The following is a 27,804-nucleotide window of genomic DNA, read 5'->3' on the forward strand; positions in this document are numbered from 1 at the left end:
GCCACAAACTAGGTGTTCAATACATATTTGATGAATAACTGAATGAATAAACAAATAGTGAAATAAGTTGGGGAAGTGTTTTATACTATATATTTCTCTTGGAGATTTACAGTGCACACTACCCTATTAAAACATTTAAAATCCTGCAGTGAAACAAACACCTCTTTAACCAAGCATTGCCCTCAAATTAAAAAAAAAAATCACAGAACTTTTTTTTTCTAGTAATAACTAGGCAAGTCTTTGGGAAATCGTAGTGCAAGTCAAATTAGTCAAATCAGGCTGATCAACAAAACAACTTGATTCAAATAACAACTTGATATTCTCCAGTTGCTCCGCCACATCATGGTTTAAGAACCATTGGGCTAGAAAAATTACTGTCATAATAAGTTTTCTGGTGTCCTTGATGCTGGGTTTGGGGTGCAAAAAAGATTACTCATAAGCTAGAATTTTTAGAATTAATACTTGATTTATTAAAATGTTATACATTTTTTCTTAAGTTGCAAGTCCATTGATAAATCTAGTAAATTTTAAGGGAGTTTTTATAATATGGCTAACTAAGTTCCCTTAAACATTTAAAATTATATTTGTGAATTTAATGTATTTCTTTTAAGAACTTTGTGAAACTGTTAAAATCTTCCCACTTATATAAATGTCTTTTGTAAGTCTAATAAATTAAGCTTATAAGTATAATGAGTTTTAAGCAATCTTAAATGTTCAAATACTGTGTATAAACTTAGTTATCAACATAGAAACTTCAGGTCTATATCATTTAATTGATTAGAGGCTAATCTGTTATTATAAAATGGTAAAATTCTCTTAAACTTTAAGAGTTCTCAAATACCAAATATCCACAGATTATTCCCAATTTATTTTAAAAATAGTAATCTGTGAGTTTGGTTTGTGTCTCTATTTTTAAATCTCCCTAGATTTAAAAACACTATTTCTATACTTAATTCTAAGTTTTCCTGAGTTTCACAAAAGGAACAATTCTGCTATCTCAAATAATTTGGGGTACCCTTTCAGGTAAATTTGTGTGTTACCTTTTCAGCTGACTAAGATTGCATATCAACCAGAAGTTTCACCTGAGATTTTCCAGAGCTCTAGCTTTTCAGGGTAGTTTTCTCAAGATGAGGAGGTACAAGCAAAGCTCTCCCTAATAGTTGGCAGGCTTATAGGATCTCCAAGTTGGTGCCCTCCAAATAGGGTGGTGTTTCTCAGTCCATGTCCTTTAGACTTAAGTTATGCAGATCAGTATCTAAGTTTTTCTTTTCCTCATTAAAGTCCATAGTCTTCATTAAATTTGTGGATAACTTCTAATATTGCTTCAATTTCTATTTGAATTGCTGCTCTCTTAGGAGGTGTAAATGTAACTCTTTTGGATTACCCATCTCTCTAAAAGCTTTGTCTGATCTCTGACCATGTACCAAAAGTCTTGCTAATAGAAACTACAAAAAATGTTTAAAATGTTCCTTCCAGGTTTTAGCACAGTTAACACCATATTTGTTGCATTTAATGAATAGATGAGATTATGTTGTAATCATAGGTCTTTTCACATCAAGAATATTAAATGCACTAAAACAGTGGGCTACCAGTAAAATGTATGCTATAAAATCTGACATTCTTCTAACTGCTAGCATTACCTGTAACATCTTTGAATATTTCCTATTCTGACATGTTCTTCATAGAATTTGGTTTGTGTGCAATAAACCAATCATGGTGACAATCACCTGATTCTCCTAATGTCTATTTTTCATGTTTCTCAATATATTTTTTAAAATTAAATATTCTGTTGACTTTTAGAAACATAATCTCAGCGCAATATGAAAAACCCACATTATTAATAACTAAGGCCATTTACTCAATCTCCAATTCAGTTCTAAAGAATAGTGAGACATAAGGCTTATGTAGCCCATTTCAAATTGGTACCGAGAAGTAAGAACAGCAGGGTTGTAAGTTGTTTTGTTGATCCACTTGCCATACACAGTAGAATCTGTCGCTAAAGAAGTGGAGTGCCATTTGTTCAGCCAGGAATTCCTGTTCATATTGGATAGATAGAAAGATAAATAGATGGATAGAAAAAATATAAATGATATTAATACTTTCTCCTTTCTTACTATCTCTATTTCTGTTCCTATTACCAATGCTTACTTTCTATTTCCAGTAAATTGCTGGGAGGTGGAATTGAAAGCATGGCAATCACAGAGGCTTTTGGAGGTAGGTAGAACCTTAATATTTTGTTATATGAAATATATATATGTATACAAATATTAAATAAGCAATAGTAAGTTATGATGAAATCAATTCTTATAATACAGAATCACTCTGGGCTGCAGTTAAAATATATTCCAATCCATAAGATGGGTCTTATTGGCATTTTCATATTTTTATCTCTTAACTCCTATAGAAGAGAATAGATTTTCTTTCTCTCATTCCTTCAAGAGGTAATTGAATAATGAGATCAATCGTATTTCTAGGAAATGCACGTCTCATAAACACAAAGAGTACATTTTTTTTCTTTCCTGATCATATCCTCTATTTTTCTTCATAACAATTCATGCATAGCCATATTATATATGATGACAATTCTAGTGTTTGCAGTCCTTGGGGAACTAAATCTGTTTTGTTGTTGTTTTTTATGTTCTGTTGACGTGGAAAAATACATCTCTTTTCTTTATTTTTGTTGACTCACTCTTAGTGGCTTTCCTTCTTGTGTGTGTATTGATATTTGTGAGCTTATTGTTTGATTTTAATCCATGGGAGTTCACTGGGCCTAAACTAGTGAGTGGAGAAGTTTTCCTCCAGAACGAATTTGCTTTTGTTGTAGCTCGGGCCTGCCATCAGTCTGAGACTACTTGAGCTCCTCCTTGAGGATCTCAGTTCAGTGGAAGAACCCCAGGCTCTCCTTCCTGTGGTAGGGTCCTAAACTTTCATTTATGTGACTAAAAGTGAAAAAATTCAGGGTTTTTTTCTATGTAAGGAAAAACCTAGTTCTTCCCTTCAGTGTGTTTCTCTCTTGTGAGTCTCCTTTACTACTGACACAAAATAACTCACTGCTGACACCTCTGGTCACCAAAGGTGTGGAGGTTTTTCCCCACACCAACAAGCAATTCTCAGATACCACCAGGGTGTCCAAGAATTCATCTCCGTTCTGACACTGTCTACCTGGAGGGAGTATCAAATTTCACAGATTAAAAGCTTGGTTCCATAAGATTGCCACCCCTGTTCCCCACTTCAGTCAAAACCAAGGTTATCAACTGTGCTTCTGACCAACTATAGATCAGAGATTCCAACACCCCCCTCCTTGGGTTCAATTTTGCTAGAACGGCTCACAGAACTCAGGGAAACACATTTACCAGCTTAGTAAAGGATATGGTAATGGATACAGATGAACATCCAGATGGAAGAGATGCATATGCATCATATGAGGGAAGGGGCACGAAACTGCCACTCTCCCAGCACCTCCATGTTTTCACCAACCTGGAAGCTGTCTGTACCCCATACTGTTGGGATTTTATATAGGATTCCTCACATAAACATGGTCAGTTAACTCCATTTGCAGCCCTTCCCTCTCTGGAGAAGAAGATGGGGAGGCCTGAAAATTCCAGGCTTCTAATTATGACTTGGTATTTCTGGTGACCAGCCCCTTCCAGGAGCCTACCCAGTGTTGCCTCATTAAAACAAAAGATGACCCTAGTACTCTTATCACTTAGGAAATTACAAGGGTTTTAGGAGCTCTGTGCCAGGAACTAGGGGCAGAGACCAATATATGTATTTTTTCTATTATCTCACAGTGACTATTCCTAAGGAAAAATTGGTTTAAATTAATTTTTATACAAAGGACAGTTTTGTGAAAAAATACCTTTAAAAAGTTATTTTTATCACTAGTATTCATATTTGCACATTCCATTCATGACACAGTGGTACTTTATGTGTAAGATTTGACAGTTGGCAAAAAAACATATTCTAAGGCCACATTTTATTCTTTATGAGAATTTGTAATAATTAACTATATGGGGCTTTTTTTTTCTTCATTTCACAGAATTTCGTACTGGAAAAACCCAGCTTTCTCATACTCTGTGTGGTAAGGATACATTACAACAAGAATAACAGTAACAGTAATAGGTATTACTTACTAACTTAGTTTGTGCCTGATACTTCATATATCTCATGTAACTGAAACAAATTTGCAAGGAAACTAAAGCTCAGAGAGGTTAAGTAAACTGCCAATGGTTACACAAATACCAGAGCTGGTCTTTTAATGTGTGATGCTTGAGGTAATGTTGTATGCGCTGGACTCGGAACACCTGAATGGATATAGGAAGGAGGTAAATGGGTCTATGAGTGTGTAGGTGGGAGAAGCATTCACTTGTCTGTTTTTTCCATTCCATCTTTTCTGTATCTTTTTTTTTTTTTTTTAAATAATTATTTTTTATTGAAGGGTAGTTGACGCACAGTATTACATTACATTAGTTTCAAGTGTACAACACAGTGGTAGAACATTTATATACATAATTCTAGGTTCCAGCTATCACCCTACCAAGCTGTTACAATATCTTGACTATATTCCTTATGCTATACATTACATCCCGGTTACTTATTTATTTTACCATTGGAAGTCTGTCCTTTTTTTTTTTTTTTTTTGTGAGGGCATCTCTCATATTTATTGATCAAATGGTTGTTAACGACAATAAAATTCTGTATAGGGGAGTCAATGCTCAATGCACAATCATTAATCCACCCCAAGCCTAATTTTCGTCAGTCTCCAATCTTCTGAGGCATAACAAACAAGTTCTTACATGTAGAACAAACTCTTACATAATGAATAAGTTACATAGTGAACAGTACAAGGGCAGTCATCACAGAAACTTTCGGTTTTGCTCATGCATTATGAACTCTAAACAGTCAGTTCAAATATGAATACTCATTTGGTTTTTATACTTGATTTATATGTGGATACCACATTTCTCTCTTTATTATTATTATTTTTAATAAAATGCTGAAGTGGTAGGTAGATAGAAGATAAAGGTAGAAAACATAGTTTAGTGTTGTAAGAGAGCAAATGTAGATGATCAGGTGTGTGCCTGTAGACTATGTGTTAATCCAAGCTAGACCAGGGCAATAAAACATCCACGTATGCAGAAGATTTCTCTCAGAACAGGGGGGGTGAGGTTCTCAGCCTCACCTCTGTTGATCCCCAATTTCTCACCTGATGGCCCCCCTGCGACTGTGCCTGTCTTAGGTTGTTCCTCCCTTGAGGAATCTTACCCGTCTCTGGCTAACCAGTCATCTTCCGGGGCCATACAGGGAAATGTGAAGTTGGTAAGTGAGAGGGAAGCCTTACTGTTTGAAAAGGTTAGCTTTTTACTTCTTTGCATATTTATGCCCTGTGGCTTCTATGCTCAGCATTTGTCTTGAGGTATCTTTACCACTTGGAAGAATTATGATACTCGGTAAATTTGATATGAGGCACGAATTCTATTTAAGGGTTGTAATTAGGAAGGAAGAAGAAAAGCTATAGAAGTAGCAGGCGGAAGAAAACATGGGAAGATTGATTATTTCTTTGACATATCTTCTTGTAGAGTAACTTCAGCATATATAGGTTTTAAGCTACTACTTAAATTGCGCACACACATTAACATAATAGGAGTATAGTTACATAACCAAAGCATACCTGTAATTACCAGCCATCTCCAGTGAAACCAAGAAAACCAGTTAGGCACCTTAGGCATTTGTGAAAACTTATCTATGATATGGTGGATATTGTCCAACTGAACTTGAACAGTCTGAGAGAAATCAGACAAATTAAAACAACCCATTCCTGGGGACTGTTCACATGCCATATGTTCTTTTAACAGTAAATAGTCTGTAGTTGTAAGACTTTGGAGCGCTACAATTTGCACTTCTCCAAATTCTTGGTTGAGTTCCAACAGTATAGATCCAGTCAAATTTGTTGTTTTACTGTATGCACAGGCCAGCTTAGATATCTCCTTCCTCATTCCCATGGCAAGTCCAGGAACTGGTGGGATGAGTGCATCTACAGCTGTAGCAGTGCGTGGATCTTTGTTGGGGTTTTTTGATGATCATCTTCTGGCATGAGTCTTCCAGAGAGTGCAGATGTTGGAAGTTCTTTTTCATATCGTATCTTAGTTCATTTTCGGGGTAGCCCAATTAGGCTTTGATCCTCTGTATAAACACAAACAGACCCTTTGCCTACACTTTTATATGCCCTTTATACCCTTGTGTAGAACTCGTTGGAGGTTACCACACAGGAACTGCCCTTTTTTTTTTTTTTTTTTTGCTTTCTTTTTGGTATCACTAATCTACACTTACATGACGAATATTATGTTTACTAGGCTCTCCCCTATACCAGGTCTCCCCTATAAACCCCTTTACAGTCACTGTCCATCAGCATAGCAAAATGTTGTAGAATCACTACTTGCCTTCTCTGTGTTGTACAGCCCTCCCTTTTCTCCTACCCCCCCATGCATGTTAATCTTAATACCCCCCTACTTCTCCCCCCCTTATCCCTCCCTACCCACCCATCCTCCCCAGTCCCTTTCCCTTTGGTACCTGTTAGTCCATTCTTGAGTTCTGTGATTCTGCTGCTGTTTTGTTCCTTCAGTTTTTCCTTTGTTCTTATATTCCACAGATAAGTGAAATCATTTGGTATTTCTCTTTCTCTGCTTAGCTTGTTTCACTGAGCATAATACCCTCCAGCTCCATCCATGTTGCTGCAAATGATTGGATTTGCCCTTTTCTTATGGCTGAGTAGTATTCCATTGTGTATATGTACCACATCTTCTTTATCCATTCATCTATCCATGGACATTTAGGTTGCTTCCAATTCTTGGCTATTGTAAATAGTGCTGCAATAAACATAGGGGTGCATCTGTCTTTCTCAAACTTGATTGCTGCGTTCTTAGGGTAAATTCCTAGGAGTGGAATTCCTGGGTCAAATGGTAAGTCTGTTTTGAGCATTTTGATGTACCTCCATACTGCTTTCCACAATGGTTGAACTAACTTACATTCCCACCAGCAGTGTAGGAGGGTTCCCCTTTCTCCACAGCCTCGCCAACATTTGTTGTTGTTTGTCTTTTGGATGGCAGCCATCCTTACTGGTGTGAGGTGATACCTCATTGTAGTTTTAATTTGCATTTCTCTGATAATTAGCGATGTGGAGCATCTTTTCATGTGTCTGTTGGCCATCTGTATTTCTGTTTTGGAGAACTGTCTGTTCAGTTCCTCTGCCCATTTTTTAATTGGGTTATTTGTTTTTTCTTTGTTGAGGCGTGTGAACTCCTTATATATTCTGGACGTTAAGCCTTTATCGGATGTGTCATTTTCAAATATATTCTCCCATACTGTAGGGATCCTTCTTGTTCTATTGATGGTGTCTTTTGCTGTACAGAAGCTTTTCAGCTTAATATAGTCCCACTTACTCATTTTTGCTGTTGTTTTCCTTGCCCGGGGAGATATGTTCAAGAAGAGGTCACTCATGTTTATGTCTAAGAGGTTTTTGCCTATGTTTTCTTCCAAGAGTTTAATGGTTTCATGGCTTACATTCAGGTCTTTGATCCATTTTGAGTTTACTTTTGTATATGGGGTTAGACAATGGTCCAGTTTCATTCTCCTACATGTAGCTGTCCAGTTTTGCCAGCACCACCTGTTGAAGAGACTGTCATTTCGCCATTGTATGTCCATGGCTCCTTTATCAAATATTAATTGACCATATATGTCTGGGTTAATGTCTGGATTCTCTAGTCTGTTCCATTGGTCTGTGGCTCTGCTCTTGTGCCAGTACCAAATTGTCTTGATTACTATGGCTTTATAGTAGAGCTTGAAGTTGGGGAGTGAGATCCCCCCTACTTTATTCTTCTTTCTCAGGATTGCTTTGGCTATTCGGGGTCTTTGGTGTTTCCATATGAATTTTTGAATTATTTGTTCCAGTTCATTGAAGAATGTTGCTGGTAGTTTCATAAGGATTGCATCAAATCTGTATATTGCTTTGGGCAGGATGGCCATTTTGACGATATTAATTCTTCCTAGCCACGAGCATGGGATGAGTTTCCATCTGTTAGTGTCCCCTTTAATTTCTCTTAAGAGTGACTTGTAGTTTTCAGAGTATAAGTCTTTCACTTCTTTGGTTAGGTTTATTCCTAGGTATTTTATTTTTTTTGATGCAATTGTGAATGGAGTTGTTTTCCTGATTTCTCTTTCTGTTGGTTCATTGTTAGTATATAGGAAAGCCACAGATTTCTGTGTGTTGATTTTGTATCCTGCAACTTTGCTGTATTCCGATATCAGTTCTAGTAGTTTTGGGGTGGAGTCTTTAGGGTTTTTTATGTACAGTATCATGTCATCTGCAAATAGTGACAGTTTAACTTCTTCTTTACCAATCTGGATTCCTTGTATTTCTTTATTTTGTCTGATTGCCGTGGCTAGGACCTCCAGTACTATGTTAAATAACAGCGGAGAGAGTGGGCATCCCTGTCTAGTTCCCAATCGCAGAGGAAATGCTTTCAGCTTCTCGCTGTTCAATATAATGTTGGCTGTGGGTTTATCATAGATGGCCTTTATTATGTTGAGGTACTTGCCCTCTATTCCCATTTTGCTGAGAGTTTTTAACATGAATGGATGTTGAGCTTTGTCAAATGCTTTTTCAGCATCTATGGAGATGATCATGTGGTTTTTGTCTTTCTTTTTGTTGATGTGGTGGATGATGTTGATGGACTTTCAAATGTTGTACCATCCTTGCATCCCTGGGATGAATCCCACTTGGTCATGGTGTATGATCCTTTTGATGTAATTTTGAATTCGGTTTGCTAATATTTTGTTGAGTATTTTTGCATCTACGTTCATCAGGGATATTGGTCTGTAGTTTTCTTTTTTGGTGGGGTCTTTGCCTGGTTTTGGTATTAGGATGATGTTAGCTTCATAGAATGAGTTTGGGAGTATCCCCTCCTCCTCTATTTTTTGGAAAACTTTAAGGAGAATGGGTATTATGTCTTCCCTGTATGTCTGATAAAATTCCGAGGTAAATCCATCTGGCCCGGGGGTTTTGTTCTTTGGTAGTTTTTTGATTACCTCTTCAATTTCGTTGCTGGTAATTGGTCTGTTTAGATTTTCTGTTTCTTCCTGGGTCAATCTTGGAAGGTTATATTTTTCTAGGAAGTTGTCCATTTCTCCTAGGTTTCCCAGCTTGTTAGCATATAGGTTTTCATAGTATTCTCCAATAATTCTTTGCATTTCCGTGGGGTCCGTCGTGATTTTTCCTTTCTCGTTTCTGATACTGTTGATTTGTGTTGACTCTCTTTTCTTCTTAATAAGTCTGGCTAGAGGCTTATCTATTTTGTTTATTTTCTCGAAGAACCAGCTCTTGGTTTCATTGATTTTTGCTATTGTTTTATTCTTCTCAATTTTATTTATTTCTTCTCTGATCTTTATTATGTCCCTCCTTCTGCTGACCTTAGGCCTCATCTGTTCTTCTTTTTCCAATTTCGATAATTGTGACATTAGACCATTCATTTGGGATTGCTCTTCCTTTTTTAAATATGCTTGGATTGCTATATACTTTCCTCTTAAGACTGCTTTTGCTGCGTCCCACAGAAGTTGGGGCTTAGTGTTGTTGTTGTCATTTGTTTCCATATATTGCTGGATCTCCATTTTGATTTGGTCATTGATCCATTGATTATTTAGGAGCGTGTTGTTAAGCCTCCATGTGTTCGTGAGCCTCTTTGCTTTCTTTGTACAGTTTATTTCTAGTTTTATGCCTTTGTGGTCTGAAAAGTTGGTTGGTAGGATTTCAATCTTTTGGAATTTTCTGAGGCTCTTTTTGTGGCCTAGTATGTGGTCTATTCTGGAGAATGTTCCATGTGCACTTGAGAAGAATGTATATCCCGCTGCTTTTGGATGTAGAGTTCTATAGATGTCTATTAGGTCCATCTGCTCTACTGTGTTGTTCAGTGCTTCCGTGTCCTTACTTATTTTCTGCCCAGTGGATCTATCCTTTGGGGTGAGTGGTGTGTTGAAGTCTCCTAGAATGAATGCATTGCAGTCTATATCCCCCTTTAGTTCTGTTAGTATTTGTTTCACATATGCTGGTGCTCCTGTGTTGGGTGCATATATATTTAGAATGGTTATATCCTCTTGTTTGACTGAGCCCTTTATCATTATGTAGTGTCCTTCTTTATCTCTTGTTACTTTCTTTGTTTTGAAGTCTATTTTGTCTGATATTAGTACTGCAACCCCTGCTTTCTTCTCACTGTTGTTTGCTTGAAATATGTTTTTCCATCCCTTGACTTTTAGTCTGTACATGTCTTTGGGTTTGAGGTGAGTTTCTTGTAAGCAGCATATAGATGGGTCTTGCTTTTTTATCCATTCTATTACTCTGTGTCTTTTGATTGGTGCATTCAACCCATTAACATTTAGGGTGACTATTGAAAGATATGTACTTATTGTCATTGCAGGCTTTAAATTCGTGGTTACCAAAGGTTCAAGGTTAGCCTCTTTAGTATCTTACTGCCTAACTTAGCTCGCTTATTGAGCTGTTATATACACTGTCTGGAGATTCTTTTCTTCTCTCCCTTCTTGTTCCTCCTCCTCGATTCTTCATATGTTGGGTGTTTTGTGCTGTGCTCTTTCTAGGAGTGCTCCCATCTAGAGCAGTCCCTGTAAGATGTTCTGTAGAGGTGGTTTGTGGAAAGCAAATTCCCTCAGCTTTTGTTTGTCTGGGAATTGTTTAATCCCACCGTCATATTTGAATGATAGTCGTGCTGGATACAGTATCCTTGGTTCAAGGCCCTTCTGTTTCATGTATTAAATATATCATGCCATTCTCTTCTGGCCTGTAGGGTTTCTGTTGAGAAATCTGACGTTAGCCTGATGGGTTTCCCTTTATAGGTGACCTTTTTCTCTCTAACTGCCTTTAACACTCTTTCCTTGTCCTTGATCTTTGCCATTTTAATTATTATGTGTCTTGGTGTTGCCCTTCTTGGATCCTTTCTGTTGGGGGTTCTGTGTATTTCCGTGGTCTGTTCGATTACTTCCTCCCCCAGTGTGGGGAAGTTTTCAGCAATTATTTCTTCTAAGATACTTTCCATCTCTTTTCCTCTCTCTTCTTCTTCTGGGACCCCTATAATACGGATATTGTTCCTTTTGGATTGGTCACACAGTTCTCTTAACATTGTTTCATTCCTGGAGATCCTTTTGTCTCTCTCTATGTCAGCTTCTATGCGTTCCTGTTCTCTGGTTTCAATTCCATCAATGGCCTCTTGCATTCTATCCATTCTGCTTATAAACCCTTCCAGAGTTTGTTTCATTTCTGCGATCTCCTTTCTGGCATCTGTGATCTCCTTCCGGACTTCATCCCATTTCTCTTACGTATTTCTCTGCATCTCTGTCAGCATGTTTATGATTCTTATTTTGAATTCTTTTTCAGGGAGACTGGTTAGGTCTGTCTCCTTCTCTGGTGTTGTCTCTGTGATCTTTGTCTGCCTGTAGCTTTGCCTTTTCATGGTGATAGGAATAGTCTGCAGAACTGGGACGAGTGACGGCTGGAAGGACTTCCTTTCTTGTTGGTTTGTGGCCGTCCTCTCCTGGGAGAACAGCGACCTCTAGTGGCTTGTGCTGCGCAGCTGCGCGCAGACAGGGTTCCTGCTTCCTGCCGGCTGCTATGGAGTTAATCTCCGCTGTTGCTGTGGGCGTGGCCTGGCTCGGGCAGCTGCTCCAAAATGGTGGAGTCGCGTTGGAGCAGGAGCTGCTGGGAGGCTATTTATCTCCGTAAGGGGCCTCCCTGCTCCCTGCAGCCCAGGGGTTAGGGTGCCCAGAGATCCCGGATTCCCTACCTCTGGATTAAGTGGCCCGCCCTGCCCCTTTAAGACTTCCAAAAAGCACCCGCCAAAACAAAACAACGACCACAAAAAAAAAAAAGAAAAAAAAATTTTTTAATTAAAAAAAAAAAAGTTTTTAATTAAAGAAAAAAAAAAAAAAAAGGTGGTCGTTCGTTTTTCTTTATTCTCCGGTGCCAGCCTCAGGCCTCTGCTCCCTTTAAGACTTCTAAAAAGCGCTCGCCAAAACAAAACAGCAAAAAAGCAAAAAAAAATGGTCGCGCGCTTTTCTTATGCCCTCTGTCGCCCAGCCTCCAGTGCCTGCTCACTGTTCTTGCTGCCCTGTTTTCCCAGTATCGAGCGCCCTGCACTCTGGCCCGGATGGCTGGGGCTGGGTGTTCGGCAGTCCTGGGCTCCGTCTCCCTCCCGCTCTGCCTGCTCTTCTCCCGCCCGGGAGCTGGGGGGAGGGGCGCTCGGCTCCCGCGGGGCCGGGGCTTGTATCTCACCCCCTTCGCGAGGCGCTGGGTTCTCTCAGGTGCGGATGTGGTCTGGATATTGTCCTGTGTCCTCTGGTCTTTATTCTAGGAAGGGTTGTCTTTGTTATATTTTCATAGATACATGTTGTTTTGGGAGGAGATTTCCGCTGCTCTACTCACGCCGCCATCTTCCGCCCCTCCCTCCTGTATCTTATCTATAAGAACGTCATAAAATCTGTTGAGGTGCTCACTTTGGCAGCACATAATACTAAAATTGGAACAATACAGAGAAGATTAACATGGCCCCTGTGCAAGGATGACACGCAAATTCATAAAGCGTTCCATATTTTTCCTATGTTGACAACCGCACTGATGGGGGTGAGGGTTTAATAATATGGGTAACTGTTGAACCACTGTGTTGTATACTTGAAACCAATATAAGATTGTATGTCGATGATACTGCAATAAAAAAATAATAAATCAGGCACAAAACCAGAAAAAAAAAATCTGAGGCCTAGAATCCCTTACTTTCATGGAGTAAAATCAGCCCTAAGAATGACTTAAAAACAAATTTTTCTAAAACATAATAAGCAAAAATACCTCCTTTTACACAAAGACTTTACTCTGCATTCCTTTGACCTAAATAAAAGGAGCATGGCCAAGTGGTTAAGGAGGGGATTCTGGAATCAAAATACCTGGTTTCAGTCTTGCCTCTACCATTGACAGCCATGTGACTTTGGGCAAATTTCTTCACCTTTCTAATTCCTCCCATCAGTAAAATAGGAATAATGATAGTGCCAAGTTTAGAGTTGTTTTGAAAAATAAATAATGCATGTACCTACTATGAAGCAATCCCTTAGTATTAACTACTACATATAAAGAAACTGCACTTTAAAATTTGACATACATTAATTGAAAGATTATTTAAATGAGTTATATAGCATGTTATATTTATAATTATTTCTTATAGGAATAAAATATTTTTAAAATTCTACCTCTGTGCTTTAGGAGAATTTTTATTAATATCTCCCATTGTGAGAGATATTGACATTCTTTGTTGAATTAACGCTATGCTGGCAGAATATTTATAATTGTATCGTTGGTAATATAAAAATATGACATGCTGTTTAGAAACTGTTAGAAACATGCTGTTTAAAAAAGAACCATGATTCTTTGCTAGATTGACTGAAGAATTGCAACCAGAATAAATCTCATGTTAATTTATATATTCATTCATACAAAATTTATTCACTCCTATTAACATTAATTAATTTGTTAATTGCTTCCTAGTGACAGCTCAACTTCCCGGAGCAGGTGGCTACTCAGGAGGAAAGATTATCTTCATTGATACAGAAAATACTTTGTAATCCTTTTATTTAAACAAGTTGCTAACATAATAGTATTAGATATTATAAGATATAGTAATGTTACTACTATAAAAGAGAGTTTGTTTAAAATGCATCATTTTAATAATTATCCCATAAACCAGCAGTAATGAGAAAAGCCAAGGAGAAAACAGTTGCTGGTTGAGTTCTCAAATCACTTTTAAAAGGTTTTACTTCTCTAAATGGGTTTGGGTAAAATTGGCAAAACGAATACATAAGAGGAAATTATATTTTGTTTGTTTTTAATCCTCTTCTCCAAATATTTTACTTAATAGTTAGAAAGAAAATTACTGTCATGGTTCAAAATAAAGTTAAAGGTATGAAGAGAACAAAAGCACAGAAGGAAAAGGGCAGAACCTGTTGGGTATCAAAAGAATTGCAGTTTAACTGAAGCGTAAGGTATTTCAGAATGCAAGGCTAGAAAGGTGACATGGGTCTTTGACATTAAGCGCTTTAAAACTGGATGATGGGTGTTAAATTAGACACTTTTGCAATATTCAAAGCAAGTAATGAGAACTTAATCTGGGTTGGAAGTGGTAGGAATAAAACAAAAAGGACAAGAAATACTAGGGAGGAAATTGATAGGATTTGATGACTCTATTTGGTAGACAAAGGAAGAGAGGTTTGAGAAACACTTAGGTTTTTTGTCTAGATACTGGGAGCATAATGATGCTAATGACAGAATTGGGAAGATCATGTTTCAGAGAAAAGGTGATGTTTCATACTAAGGTGTTGGATCTGAGGTACAGGAGGACCAGCTGTAAGACAGTTGGAAATGTTGGACTCAACTTGAGTAATGAGTAGGAACAGAAATATAGACTGAATAGCCACAGGGGCAAGAGAACTTAGAGAGAAAAAGGAGAACTGAGAACATAATTTTCAGGGGTGCCTAAGTTTAAGAAGAAAGACTAAAAGAGGAACTCATAGAGACAGAGTAGTAGGCAGAAATCCAGTTGTGGAAGCTGAGCAAGAGGAAAATTTCAAGAAGAAAAGGGTAGTCATCAATGTTCCACAAAGAGAAAGAGGGGAGAGACTGACTCAATGTGCAAACTGAGGTTTGAAATTAAAAGTCCAAGAGAGTATTTGCAGTAGAGTAAGATGATGGAAGCTTGTTGCAAATAAACAGTAAAGAATCAAGGCAGTGTGTTATTAACCAATGGATAGAAGAAGAAATAGAGTAGATCAGGTTCAGAGGAAATTCTTTTTAACAAAAGGGAAAATCTGCACAGGTTTGAAAGGCCATTCACAGTGATGCCTCCAGGCTCCCCTAGCTCATTACTTACTACTGGCCACTATTAGAATCAAAGCGGTCAGTCTGTTCTAGTCCAGTCTTATTGCCTCTAAAACATGCTTTGCTATTGAAGTTTGAAAACATTGTATGTCAGCAATTATTTGGATTTAACTATATTCTCTTTTTCTTTGTTAATTATGGTTTCTTGCATGCCAGATATTCTTTTCTGTATTTTTGTTTCACTGTATTTTGTTTCACTATTTTACTCAAGTTATTCTCTCAGAAAATCCAGGTGGTAAACTTTGAGCCCTGTCATGTCTGAAAATGTTTTTGTTTTGCTCTCACTCTTGAATGTTAGTTTGGTCAGTCATAAGAGAAATTTGCATGGTATATTTCTATCCTGTTGAGCATTTGCTTCCTCTATCCCTATAATCTTTCTGAATCATGCAAACTTTAAGGCTGTCTTTTGAAGGCGTGACTTTTCTAATCTTTTCTAATTACCCAACTTAGAAAACCTTGTCCTTAATGATCTATTATAGAATTTACTATCTAAAATACTCCAGCAGAAGAAAAACAACCAGAGAACTCTTTTCAGAAGACTATTTGGAAATACTGGGCATGAGAAGACTCATCTTTCAGAGACTTTGAACTTGGGAAAAGAGGGTGGAATGTTGTAATGGGCTATATAGCAAGAGGGACTCAGCTGGAGTTCACGTACTTTCAGAAATGGTTTATTAAGAATGGCTCTTAGGGAGGAATGGTATTTGCGGATTAGCAGTCACTGTTTGGGTAATTTGGATTTTATCAAAAATGGTAGAGAGGAACAGTTAGGTGCCAAGTGAACAGCTGAGGGGAACAAGGACATCCAAGGGCCTCAGTGGAAATTCTCATTCTTTCAGTGTCTCTTACATTTTTACAACTCTTTATTAATATTTTTCTTTTGATACTTTTATGTTTTGCCTACTTAATTGCTTTACACTTACTATAGGATGGATTGTCTTGTGATTCCTTGTATCTCCCAGAATGCTTTGCATTGGTGATTGGTTAGTGTGGTAATCAGTTAAAAAAACATTTGTAGATTGATTTGAACTTCCCTTCAGCATAAGCCCAACTTTTACACTTCTGGCCATATAGTAATGTAGTGAAAAAACTGACATAGTGCAAAATGTTTGTACTGCCTCTTCCAGTTTCTTGTCTTCTTTGACTTGTCCACCAAAAACATCTACTGGGTATACTCAGCAGCAATTGAAGGTTTTAGTGGCTGTCACTGAAGCTCTGAAGAAAAAATTTATAGTTCATTAGGATGTAGATGACTGGAAAATCCAAAAGACAATTCAATTCGACATTTAATGAACTAGTTGCAAGTGACATAAATAAGATGATAAATGATCCTTGCTTTACAGTTAGTTACAGTATGGTCTGTATTATACAAACACTGTAAAAAAAAAGTGAAATGAGACCACAGACGTGCATTTTATTTTACCTCTCTTCACTTTAGAGAATGCTGTAGACATAGTGTTGGGATCACCAAAGACCTAAAGAAATGTTTATTACTCCTTCATAGTTTAAATAGATACAGTGATTATTAGCACCTTCTAGAATACCAACACAGGTACACTGAATTTTACTTTTAGTGAATTTGCTAATTTCAGAAAGCTAACACAACTCCTTAGAAGGTGGATTTTAAACCCTAAGTAAACCAAAAACTGTACTTTGAGAATTCCCTTCTGATCCTTGGAGTTACTTTTTTGACCCTTTGGTTCATGTAGTCAGATTTGTCATTTGTTGGCAACACATGATTAATGCTATATTAAACTATTTCATATTGAACAAGGGAGGAGTGTGAAGAGAGTGAATTAATTCACTTTGAAGTGACTTGAATTATAATTCAGTGATATAATCTTCCTAGAATAGATATATTTTTATAGAACTGAGAACAAAAGAGATTCACAAATCTTAGTTTTCTAGTTTTTCTAATAACTGATTTGTAACTAATTTGCTGCATAATCCTGAGTCATTTGCCAAATCTGTTTGTCAGTGACCTCATTTGTAAAGTGTTATTAGGCTGTAACAACTAGCTTCCAAGGTAATTGTAAAGATTAGATAATTTAATTAATTATTGCCTCATAATTTCTATCACTGTTATCACTAAGTTATTTATAATTGAAGCACTTATGAAAAATAAAATCTGGTAGAGATTTGAATTATTAGCATCCTCCAGAATACCTTTGCAGCCATATTGTTTAGCCTATCAGTTTGCTTATTTAAGGTACTATTTTTTGTAGTTGTTGTCTAAACTTTTTGGAATTGATTTATTGGATCCTTAATCTTGACACACTCCAGCCGCCCTGATCGCCTTCGGGACATTGCTGATCGCTTCAATGTAGACCACGATGCAGTACTGGACAATGTACTTTATGCACGTGCATATACTAGTAAGAGCCCCATGCAGTTGGAGGTTTGGGCTATTTTAAGGTTGGCAATACTCATTTATTATTTCATGATATTGCATTTTGGCACAGTTCTTTTTCTATTTATTTTACTTTTCTCCAAATTTATTTCACAAATTTTATCATCTGGCTCATAAGTCCTTAGATATTAAAATGCCCTCAAATTATTTATTTTTTGTCTTTGAAATGGAGAGTAACATTCTTTTTTGAATAATGTAGCATTTGGCATGTATGCTAAGGCAAAATACAAACTCATATTTAACAAAGTCATAAATAATTAAGAAAATCCTTCAAGGACTCTCTTTTGCCTGACTCCCAAGAACATACATGCATGATTCTAGCTTCTAGCTTAACATTTTCTCATTTCTGCGTTTCCCACCAGGTGAACATCAGATGGAGCTACTTGATTATGTAGCTGCAAAGTTCCATGAAGAAGCTGGCATTTTCAAGCTATTGGTACAAGCTTTTAAATATTGCTCTTACAGAGCTACTTAGCATATTATTTTTCTTCTATTGATTCCAATTCAAATTAACTTCTTTCTTCCATTTCCAAATGCATATTTATTTTTACATTAATCCTGTGCAGATTATTGATTCAATAATGGCACTTTTTCGAGTGGATTTCAGTGGTCGTGGAGAATTGGCTGAACGGCAGCAAAAATTGGCCCAGATGTTATCAAGACTCCAAAAAATCTCAGAAGGTAGATTTTTAAAAATAAATGACGCTTTAGAACAGCATGACTGTTTTCTGATGAGTAGGTTTTACAGCTCAGAATAATGTCAGGAGACAATACATTTTTTAAAGATAAAATTACCTTCATAGGAATACAGCTGTTTTTTTAAAGCCAAAAATAGTGATTCTAATACAATAAGATGCCTAAATGACAATAACAATAACTTTAAATAAATGTTATAAATGGAAAAAGTGGGAATGTAATCGTGTTTATAAAATAATTTTTATGGCACAGTATTCCTAAATTCTGAAATCTAAACAATGAACTTTTTACAATTATATTGCTATTCTTTTAATTTATTAATTTTATTTCTTGATGCAGAATATAATGTGGCTGTTTTTGTGACCAATCAAATGACTGCTGATCCAGGAGCAACTATGACGTAAGCCCTAATATTCTGCTTTTGGATTTGACAAAGGTTAATATCAAAAGGGTTAGAGAACAGAAAATAATTCCAAAATGATCAGTCTTGATGTGGACACAAAAGTCATAAATCACTTTAATTGTATGGGGCATATTACCTTATAATCACAAGTTATCACTTATTTGTTACCAGAATCTATTTTTCTTTAGGTCTTTAAGAATAAAGCAATAGTTTAACATCTTCAGAGATACTTTGGCCTCCTCTTTTGTCTAGGACTAAAAGGATATTTGAGGACAATAAGAAAAAGATCTTAGGGAAATAAAAACTTATATTCCATATACATGAATGGTGTCTGTTGCACTGATAAGCTATTAGCCTAAAAAACAAAAACCAGGCTTTCTATAAGATATGCATTTTATATATATATATATATATATATATATATATATATATATATAGTACATTATATTCATTTTTTTAAGTATCATTAATATACATTGTATGTTGGTTTCAGATGTACATCACAATGGTTCAACAGTCCCCATGATCAACTTACACTGTGATCGTGAATTATTGTGCCCTTTTATCCTCCTCCCCTATCCTTCTCAGTGTCTATGAGTTTACTGCCATTTTGTTCGTTCTGTTTTGCTTTGTTTTTATATTCCACAAATAAGTGAAATCATATGGTATTTGTCTTTCTCCGCCTGGCATGATATAACAGGTCCTATGAGAGCAGTCTCATAGTTTGAAGTTTGAAGAAACAGAATTTCAGTCCACACTAGGCATATTCAGAATCTGTGGAAGTAATTGTGCATATGACATACCTATTTATGGCTCTGCTTAAAAGATGGCAGTGAACGTTAAGGCAAGGAGAGCTCAGGGAGGATAGGGAAAACAGAAAACCTGAAGACAAGTTAGTTGCCACCATCAAAAAAATTTGTGTATCTGAATAAGCAATCAAAATAACCCTAAATCCATGATACTGCTTTTAAAAAAGTCTTTTCAACAACTTTTTATTTACAAAGATTTCTAACCAGGGAAAAGTTGCAAGACTAGTACAATTAATATATATATATATATATATAATTCACCTGGGTCTATCACTTGTAAACATTTTCCCACATTTTTTCTCTCTCGTGTTTGTGTGTGTGTGTATATATATGTGCCATGTGTGTAAAATCTTTCTCCATACATACACACACCATATTCATATATACATACATGTATATTTTTTGTTGAGGCATTTGAGAAGTTTTTTCCCCTTAACCTTTGAGAATTATTTACAGACATCATGACACTTCATTTCTTAATACTTCAGCATATTTCTTCTAAGAACTATAGCATTCTCTCACATAGCCATAATATAGTTATCAGCCAGGAAATTTAACATTGGCATGCTAGTGTTATATAATATACAGTTGTATTCAAATGTCTCCAATTGTCTCAATAATGTCCTTTGTAGTTGTTGGGATTTTTTATTTTGTTTTCAATTCAGGACCAACTGAAGATCTTGCATTGCATGTAGCTGTCATCTTTCTTTAGTCTCCTATAATCAGACCAGATCCTCAACCTTTGTTAGACTTTCGTGACAATGACATTTTGAAGAGCACAGGCTAATTGTTTTTCAGAATGGCACTCAATTTGGAGTTGATTTCTTTTTCCTCATTATTTAAAATGTTAAACACTTTTGTCAGGAAAACTATATAAGCAGTATCATGGCCTTCTCCATCATATGAAGATGCACACGATGGTTCTTTGTTCCTTATTAGTGATGTTAAGTTTGATCGTGTGATTAAGATGGTATTCACAAAGCTTTTCCATAGTAAAAGATATTTTTCCTATTTGTAATTAAGTAATTTGTGGGGTAATACTTTGAGACTTGTATAAATATTGTGTTCTACAAAAAGCTTTTGCCAATTGATTTTAGCATCTATTGAAGACTCCTGCTCAAATCAATTATTACTCTGAGGGGTGCAATACACAGTTTTATTACTTTAAAACTGAGCCAATACATCATTTAGTAGTGGGTAAATGAGTTATTGACATATATATTAGAAGATACGAGATATGCTAGTGTAAGTTCTGTAAATTGACTGAAATGAATATATCTCTTTTTAGGCATTTTCTAAACTAACCCTCAAAGTATTTTGCTGCATCTTCTGCAGTTTGATGTATCTCTCATTTTTCAGTACCCTTTTATGAGTATTTTCTACTTAACTATAGGATATTCCAATGTGAAAAATATCAACTACATGAATGGTATTAAACAAGTTAAAAAGATTGAGGTGGGGGAAATTAATCATTTACTCATTCAATAAATGTTTATTGAAAATTTGTGTATCAAGATTCTGGGAATTCACTAGTGAACAAAAGTGAATATGTGCCTTGTCTTAACAAAAAATAAAATACATGATGTCTATTTAACTCAAAATCTTAAAGTCTTGGTAGGTCATGCATTGCCTGTAGTCCTTAAGCAATTAAGGCTTGGTTTTATAGGGCATCTTTCATACACAGGACATGAAGTACTTTACGAAGAGAATAATTTTAAACTGAAGAGAAATGGAGGAATTTTAAGGCTTGCTTTAAAAAGAGAAAATGACTCATGGGCTCAGAGGGAGGAAGTGGGTTGCATTCAAATAAAACAGTACAAGTTAAAGAGCAATGTTCTTTCTTCAGGTGTGGGGAGGGAACATTACCGAGGCCCAAACTGTCGATCTAGAGTTAGAAGGCAAAGGAAATCTGTGGAAATTAGGTCAGATAGGGGTTCTTTTTTCTTACATTTGTAGAAAGTTTCAAAAAGTAAAACCATTTTGAATTGACTCCAAAAAAAATGAAAGAGAAATAGAGAGGTGACAGAAAAGAAATAACTAAAAGAGTCAGAGAGGGGAGGAGATTTATAATGAAGTGAACCAAGTAAAGAGAGAAGGTAACAAAGGCTAGTATTTTTGCTGGGTGAATCAGCTTTGAAACATCTCCACCTAGCCGAGTTGTAAGGAAACAAGGTTCACTATAATTAGTATATTCTAAACTATATTAAATTATAATAATACAAATTAAATGCATGTCTTCATATAAAGCACATAAATTGCCACAACTAAATGAAAAAAACCAGGACAGTTTTAAACTAAAGGATTTCAAGTGCTATTAGAAAACCTCCCATAAAGAAAATATCATTGTTTCTCAGTGTGGAGGAAATCCAAGCTGCAACTCGCCTGGGACCTGTCAGAGAAATATCACTATAATTGGTGTGAGTCCCCAAGTACACTGACAGTAATTGAGGCTTATATCCCATGCATTATACTTGATGGCACATCGTATTAAAAAGGAACAAAATTATAGTGGCGAGGAGCTGTTGCATGATGCAGCAGAGAGTAACTCCTAGACCAGGCTTACAGATACAGATTTTATAACTAGAATGATCCAGCTGATGAAGGCCTGGAGATAAAAGGTCAAAGTATCAGCCTGTAAAGCTCCTCACTAGGGCAAATAGTAAGATGAGCAACAGTAAGACCATGATGTTGCCACCTACTTTGTTATGTATTTGTTTTGCTAAAACAAAATGTCATTTTAGAACATTTGCAGTCTTACAAATGTGTAGTCAGTTTATTCTTTACAGATGTCACCTACTGATTGAAATCATTAGCATCCAGTAAGAGGCAATACAGTGAGAGAAAAAACATTAAACCAAGGTCACTAGTGCAAGTCATTTAAACTTTTGGATTTCATTTTCCTCTCCCTCAAAATTAAGAGGAGTTACATTTACGGATTGCTTACTAAGTGCCAGACACCTTCATACATCATCTTATATCATCCCTACATAACTCAGCCTCCTTGGACCTCCCTATTCTTTCCATGAAGCCAACATCAGTATATTTCTTCATCCCTCCCCATCCCTGCTACCCCCCAAAAAACAGAATTCCATTTTCAAAATGTTTTAGAAGTGTAGATTTTTCTGCATATTTTGGGAGGAAACAGGAGAGGAGGATTACTTAGCAAAATTTTTTAAACATACCCCTTTTTAAAAACCATCTCTTCTCTTTCCCCCAAACTCTTCTCCTTTGGCAGTACTCTCCTCTCCTTATTGTCCCCTAATCTCAAAGCATCCTCCTCATTCTTGGGCGTGTTCTCTCCTCAACAAACCCTTTCTCAAAAATTCCATTCTTTGATTTTATCCCTTAGCAAGTCAAAAGTACTAGGAAAACCAATTGTCCCTCAAACTTGCCCTTGCCCAGGCCCCTCAAGGTCCCCACTCCAACCGGTATTTAAGGTAAATACTATTATTATTCCTTATTTGTAAAGGAGGAAACAGTCTCAGAGTACTTGCTCAATCACACAACTCAAAAATGAGAGCTAGGATTTTAACCCAGTTTTCTGACTTTAGAATTGATGCTCTTTTAAGCCTCACTGTGCTATACTCCCCATCCCACTCCCAGAAAAGTTATCACCTGCCCTACCATCACCATAATCCTGTACGTAATGACCCCAGCATCTTAATTTGAAGTTGGGAGGTCAGACTGTTCTGGGTCTTACCCTCAACAGTATAATATGCTGTATCTTGTTCAACCAGTGGGGAATAAATACAACAATCTTCCTTGGCCCCTCTTTATCTCTAGTATCCACCCCCATCTCTTTCTCCTCCTCATGTACTCTCATCCCTTGAGAAAGGGAGGAAAGAAAGGAGAAGAAAATATAAAAGAAGGGGAAATAAGAGAAGGTTAAAGGAGGATGTGGGTGGTTTTCTGAAGCTGTTTTTACTTGGTCAGAAATAGAAGTAAATTAAAGCCCTCTAAAAGAATGTGGAATGCTATTACACCTTCTTGTATTTTACCTCAAGACTTGGTTATAACTGCTAGAATACTCAGGAAGTTCAAAGAAACTTTTAAGAAAAGTTTCTTGGTCTGCATGTGACAGAAATTGACTGTTTTAACTCAATAGTTTAGTTAAATAATAGTTATATTTATTAAGTAACTCTTATGTGTCATGATTACTATAAGGGTAGAGCCTATGTGTATAAATGACCTGACACAGTTCCTGGCACATAGTAGGCTCCCAACAAGTTAAATTAAATATATCTTGAATCTTCATAACAGCCCTAAGAGATAAGGTCTTTCTGTTCCCATTTTACCATTAAAGGAACTGAGATTCATAAAGGTAAGTTGCTAGCCTAAGGTCCTTGAGTCAGGATAGGGAAAGCAGACAATTATAGTCACTGAGCTAATGTTTACCTATTTCATTTTATTCTCACAACTGTCCTACCAATTAGGTATTGTTATTATCCCCCATTTAAAATGAAGAAACCGACACAGAATAGTTTAACAATTTTCCTGAGGTCACTTGGCTGGCTGGCTAAGCCAAAATTTGAACCCAGGTCTAACTCCAATGCTCATATACCACATAGCACATATGCATGGGGAAAGGTTGTATGCTTTCATTTGAGAGGCTTTGCAAGGATGTATCCATTACCCTTCTGAATTTACCAGAGTTCAGGGCACTCAGCCTTACAGAGAGAGATTTGATTTGTTCAGCCTGAGAGCCAATCCATTTCTTGGGAGCAAAGTCACTTTAATCAAGCACATGAGACTCAGTGAAAGATTAGAGGGCTCGTTTACTGATAATGAAAAATGTAACTAAATTTGAGATTCTTGTGATCAGTGCTTTCTTTCCCTGTATGCAGACCATTATAGGAATCCAAATTTTAATCCAAAATTATTTACTAGGTAAGGAATCCAAGCAAAGGGAAATAATTAGATGAGTTTAAGAAAGTGTTTGCCATATAGGAAGGATTCGGTAAATCTTGGTTATTATTTATACCCATCTACACCACAGGGGGCAGAAACTATGAATCTCCTAAACTTGTATGAAAATTTCTAAATATGTACATATGTGAATTTTTCTAAGGGAGGGTCTATATGTTTTATTAAATTATCAAAGTATTAGTGGCCTACAAGAAAGATTAAGTGCCATAAATTCTGTACAAGATTCTATACAGAATCCTGAACACCTTGGTGGAGCAAGTAAAATTTGAACTGGGTTGGTATTCTCCCAGAGCTAAGGCTGTTATGCTATGCAGCAGTCTCTTTTGATTAACTACAACCTCTTAGTTTATGAGTCATTTTTGAGGACTATTTTCTCTCCATAATATCTTTCCTATATGTTTTCTTAGTACTTTTGAAAATTCTATTTACTTCCCCATTTAGTTAATTCAAAATTATCTCTCTTTGGAGATGATATTCTTAGCCTTCAGGCTCTTCACCTAAAACAATCAGTGACAAGCAGTCGTATCTATTTTCTTTTGTGCATCGGGCACCACATTGGTAACAGCAAACAATAATTTGCTAAGAAAAAAATATGGCTATATATCAAGAAGCTCCAGCTTCCTGCTCTTCTTTAGGTTATCTTTAAGGGGGTGGGGGAGGATTACTTCAGTTAGGGGAAACCCATCTCCTTTTACATTTGCCTTTCTGTCAGAGCATCCTTCAAAAGTTCCTTGAATTATAGCTTCTTTAAAGATACGTTGCAAACCTGTCCAAAAGGATCTAGACCAGGGAGACCCAAGTTGTCTTGTCCTCTGTATTCATTCAACAATATTTATTGAGTGCCTTCCATATCATAGGCACTTTTCCAGGCTGTGGAGTTACAAAGATAAACAAAGATTTAGAATATACTAGGGGAGTGAGGCCCATGAATTAAAAATTACAATGCAGTGTGCTTTAATAGAGGAATATAGACAGGGGTATGAGAGCACGGAGAGGACAAGGTCTCCACTGTTTGAGGGGATCAGGGTAGGTTTCCACAAAGGGATGACACCTGACAGGTGAGTAGGAGCTAAATGAACACAGTTGCAGAGGGGCTTTCATTTCAGAGAAAAATCATGTGCAAAGTCACCGAGGTGTAAGAGGGCTTGCTGAAATAAGAAAAAAAAGGAAGTTTGAGAGGGAAGAAGAATGACTACAACTGTAGATGAGTATGTAGGCGGCAGACAGAAAGAAGTAGAAGTTGAGGGAGCTTCTTCCTGAGAGCCCACGTTTCCTTGTGAAGCAGCAGGCAATGTCATCCAAGATGAGGGGACAAGAATGGAAAAGGAGGCTTAAGATTACTGAAGGTTTGGAAAAGAGGATGTGAAGATAACCATGCTCATGTACGAGAATTACTAAGCAGTATGGCGAGACCATCTGTGAGAAGCAGTAATGTAATTGTTAAAACTTCTCTCTGCCCATTTAGTTAACTGACGATCCTTTCTTGTCTCCTCTTGATAGAACTTTTTGTGGAAGCACCTATCTTTCTACAGTCCAATATTCTCCTTGGTATTTTTGTAACTTCCATATGTTAAGTTCAAAAAATATTTTTGAGCACCCACTGTGTAGCTAGTTTCTACAGAGCTAGGTACAATGTCATCTGCCCTTAAGGAGCTTAGTGACAGGTAACAGAAGAAGGATTGAGGGGGGAATATAGTATGTGAATAATAATAGCAGCACTAAAGCTTTTTTGAAGGGCTCACTATTAGGATTATTAAGAACTTTTTTCACTTCTTGCAAAGTAAGTGTTAATCCCCTAGTGAGTATATCTCTCAAGATGAGATGTATTTGTAATATATCAGTAATATTTGTAACTACCTTGCAATTGTAATGTTTTTTGAATCCATATGATCAGATATAGTAAGATAAGTAAGATTATCTTTTCTGTATCCTGTTTTAGAACAATAAACTTCAGGCAACAGTGATAAAGACAAACATATGTCTGAGATTTTTCTCATTGCAAATTCATACCAGTACAATATTGAAGGCTTCCAACAAACAGTTAATGAACAAGAAGGAGGTTCTCAATCTGCTCTCATTTAAGTCATGGCATTATGAGGGAGGGTTGGGTATTTCTTACTAACTAGGGTAGAATAGTGCTTCGTACATAGTAGACCACTAATAAATATTACGGATAAATGAGTAAATGAATAAATTTAATCATTGTATTTTGCAAAGAAGAATAACTGCTTAACCCCAAGAGTTCTCCTAAGACAGTGAATGATGTTTTATTTGTGTTTTCTCTTGTTGAAAAAAATCAAACAAAACAGGAACTACTTATAGGAATCTCAGAATCCTGAACTAGATGGCAATGGGGTACATAGTAGCTCCAAACTTTACCCCATTCCATAGTTAATAAGCAAGCTCTGCTTGCTCACAACACACACCTACCTCATCCCCTGCCATCCTCCTTGCAATGCAATTACAGATATTACTGTTTATAGCCATATGCTGGAACGTGAAAAGGTGTTTTATTAATTCAGTTTTCAGGCAGACCCAAAAAAACCCATCGGGGGACACATTCTGGCTCATGCTTCAACAACAAGAATAAGCTTGCGAAAGGGAAGAGGAGAACTGAGAATTGCCAAGATTTATGATAGGTAAGTATTTTCTTATTCTTAACCAGATCCTTGTGCATATGGCGTTAAATAGAATTTGCCTCTGCTGAGAGGCTGTAATTATGCCACTGGCAGACAATACATGTTTGAATTTCCTCCTAAAAAATTATTCAGTTCATTGGGATGTCCCTACTATGTGCTAGGTTCTAGGGATTCACAGATTCTCTGGACAAATAGGCTTGGTCCCTGACTTTCCAAAACTTACAGTGAAATTAGATATTGAAATAATCAATTCCAGTTGAAGTGTGGGAAGTGCAGGGAAAGTACAGAGTATGATAGGAATATATTCTCCTCCTTTCTTTCTGCCAGTTTTCTTTCTTTTTTAAAAAAATTAATTAATTAATCTTTTATTTTGGTATCATTAATATACAATTACATTAGCAACATTGCAGTTACTAGATTCCCCCATTATCAAGTCCCCACCACATACCCCATTACAGTCACTGTCCATCAGTGTAGTAAGATGCTATAGAATCACTACTTGTCTTCTCTGTGCTATACTGCCTCCTCCATGTGCCACCCCCCCATTATGTGTGCTAATCGTAATGCCCCCCCCAAGTCCCTTTCCCTTTGGGAATTGTTAGTACATTCTTGGGTTCTGTGAGTCTGCTGCTGTTTTGTTCCTTCAGTTTTTGCTTTGTTCTTATGTTCCACAGATGAGTGAAATCATTTGGCACTTGTCTTTCTCCACCTGGCTTATTTCACTGAGCATAATACCCTTTAGCTCCATCCATGTTGTTGCAAATGGTAGGATTTGTTTTCTTCTTATGGCTGAATAATACTCCATTATGTAGATGTACCACATCTTCTTTATCCATTCATCTACTGATGGACACTTAGGTTGCTTCCATTTCTTGGCTATTGTAAATAGTAATGTGATAAACATAGGGGTACATATGTCTTTTTGAATCTGAGAAGTTGTATTC

At 36.6% G+C, this 27,804-nt stretch overlaps 1 protein-coding gene and 1 non-coding gene across 4 annotated transcripts in view; both read left to right on the plus strand.

Annotated features, from left to right (window-relative positions):
- Nucleotides 1-27,804, plus strand: part of DMC1 (DNA meiotic recombinase 1) — a 40,454-nt gene that overhangs the window by 7,859 nt on the left and 4,791 nt on the right. Inside the window, exons 6-13 of one of the 3 annotated variants that reach the window (XM_036891487.2) lie at nt 2,162-2,214; nt 4,040-4,081; nt 13,592-13,664; nt 17,261-17,352; nt 17,750-17,823; nt 17,954-18,068; nt 18,423-18,483; nt 19,961-20,996. In XM_036891487.2, the coding sequence (XP_036747382.1) occupies nt 2,162-2,214; nt 4,040-4,081; nt 13,592-13,664; nt 17,261-17,352; nt 17,750-17,823; nt 17,954-18,068; nt 18,423-18,483; nt 19,961-19,970 (520 nt within the window). In that variant the 3' untranslated portion in view covers nt 19,971-20,996. The other 2 variants (XM_057486362.1, XM_036891481.2) reach the window with 2 other exon arrangements.
- Nucleotides 12,545-12,652, plus strand: LOC118915610 (U6 spliceosomal RNA). Its single transcript, XR_005026154.1, has one exon. It is a non-coding gene; the product is annotated as a U6 spliceosomal RNA (small nuclear RNA).

Source organism: Manis pentadactyla, chromosome 10 (assembly GCF_030020395.1).
Source record: "Manis pentadactyla isolate mManPen7 chromosome 10, mManPen7.hap1, whole genome shotgun sequence".
Taxonomy (NCBI): Eukaryota; Metazoa; Chordata; class Mammalia; order Pholidota; family Manidae; genus Manis; species Manis pentadactyla.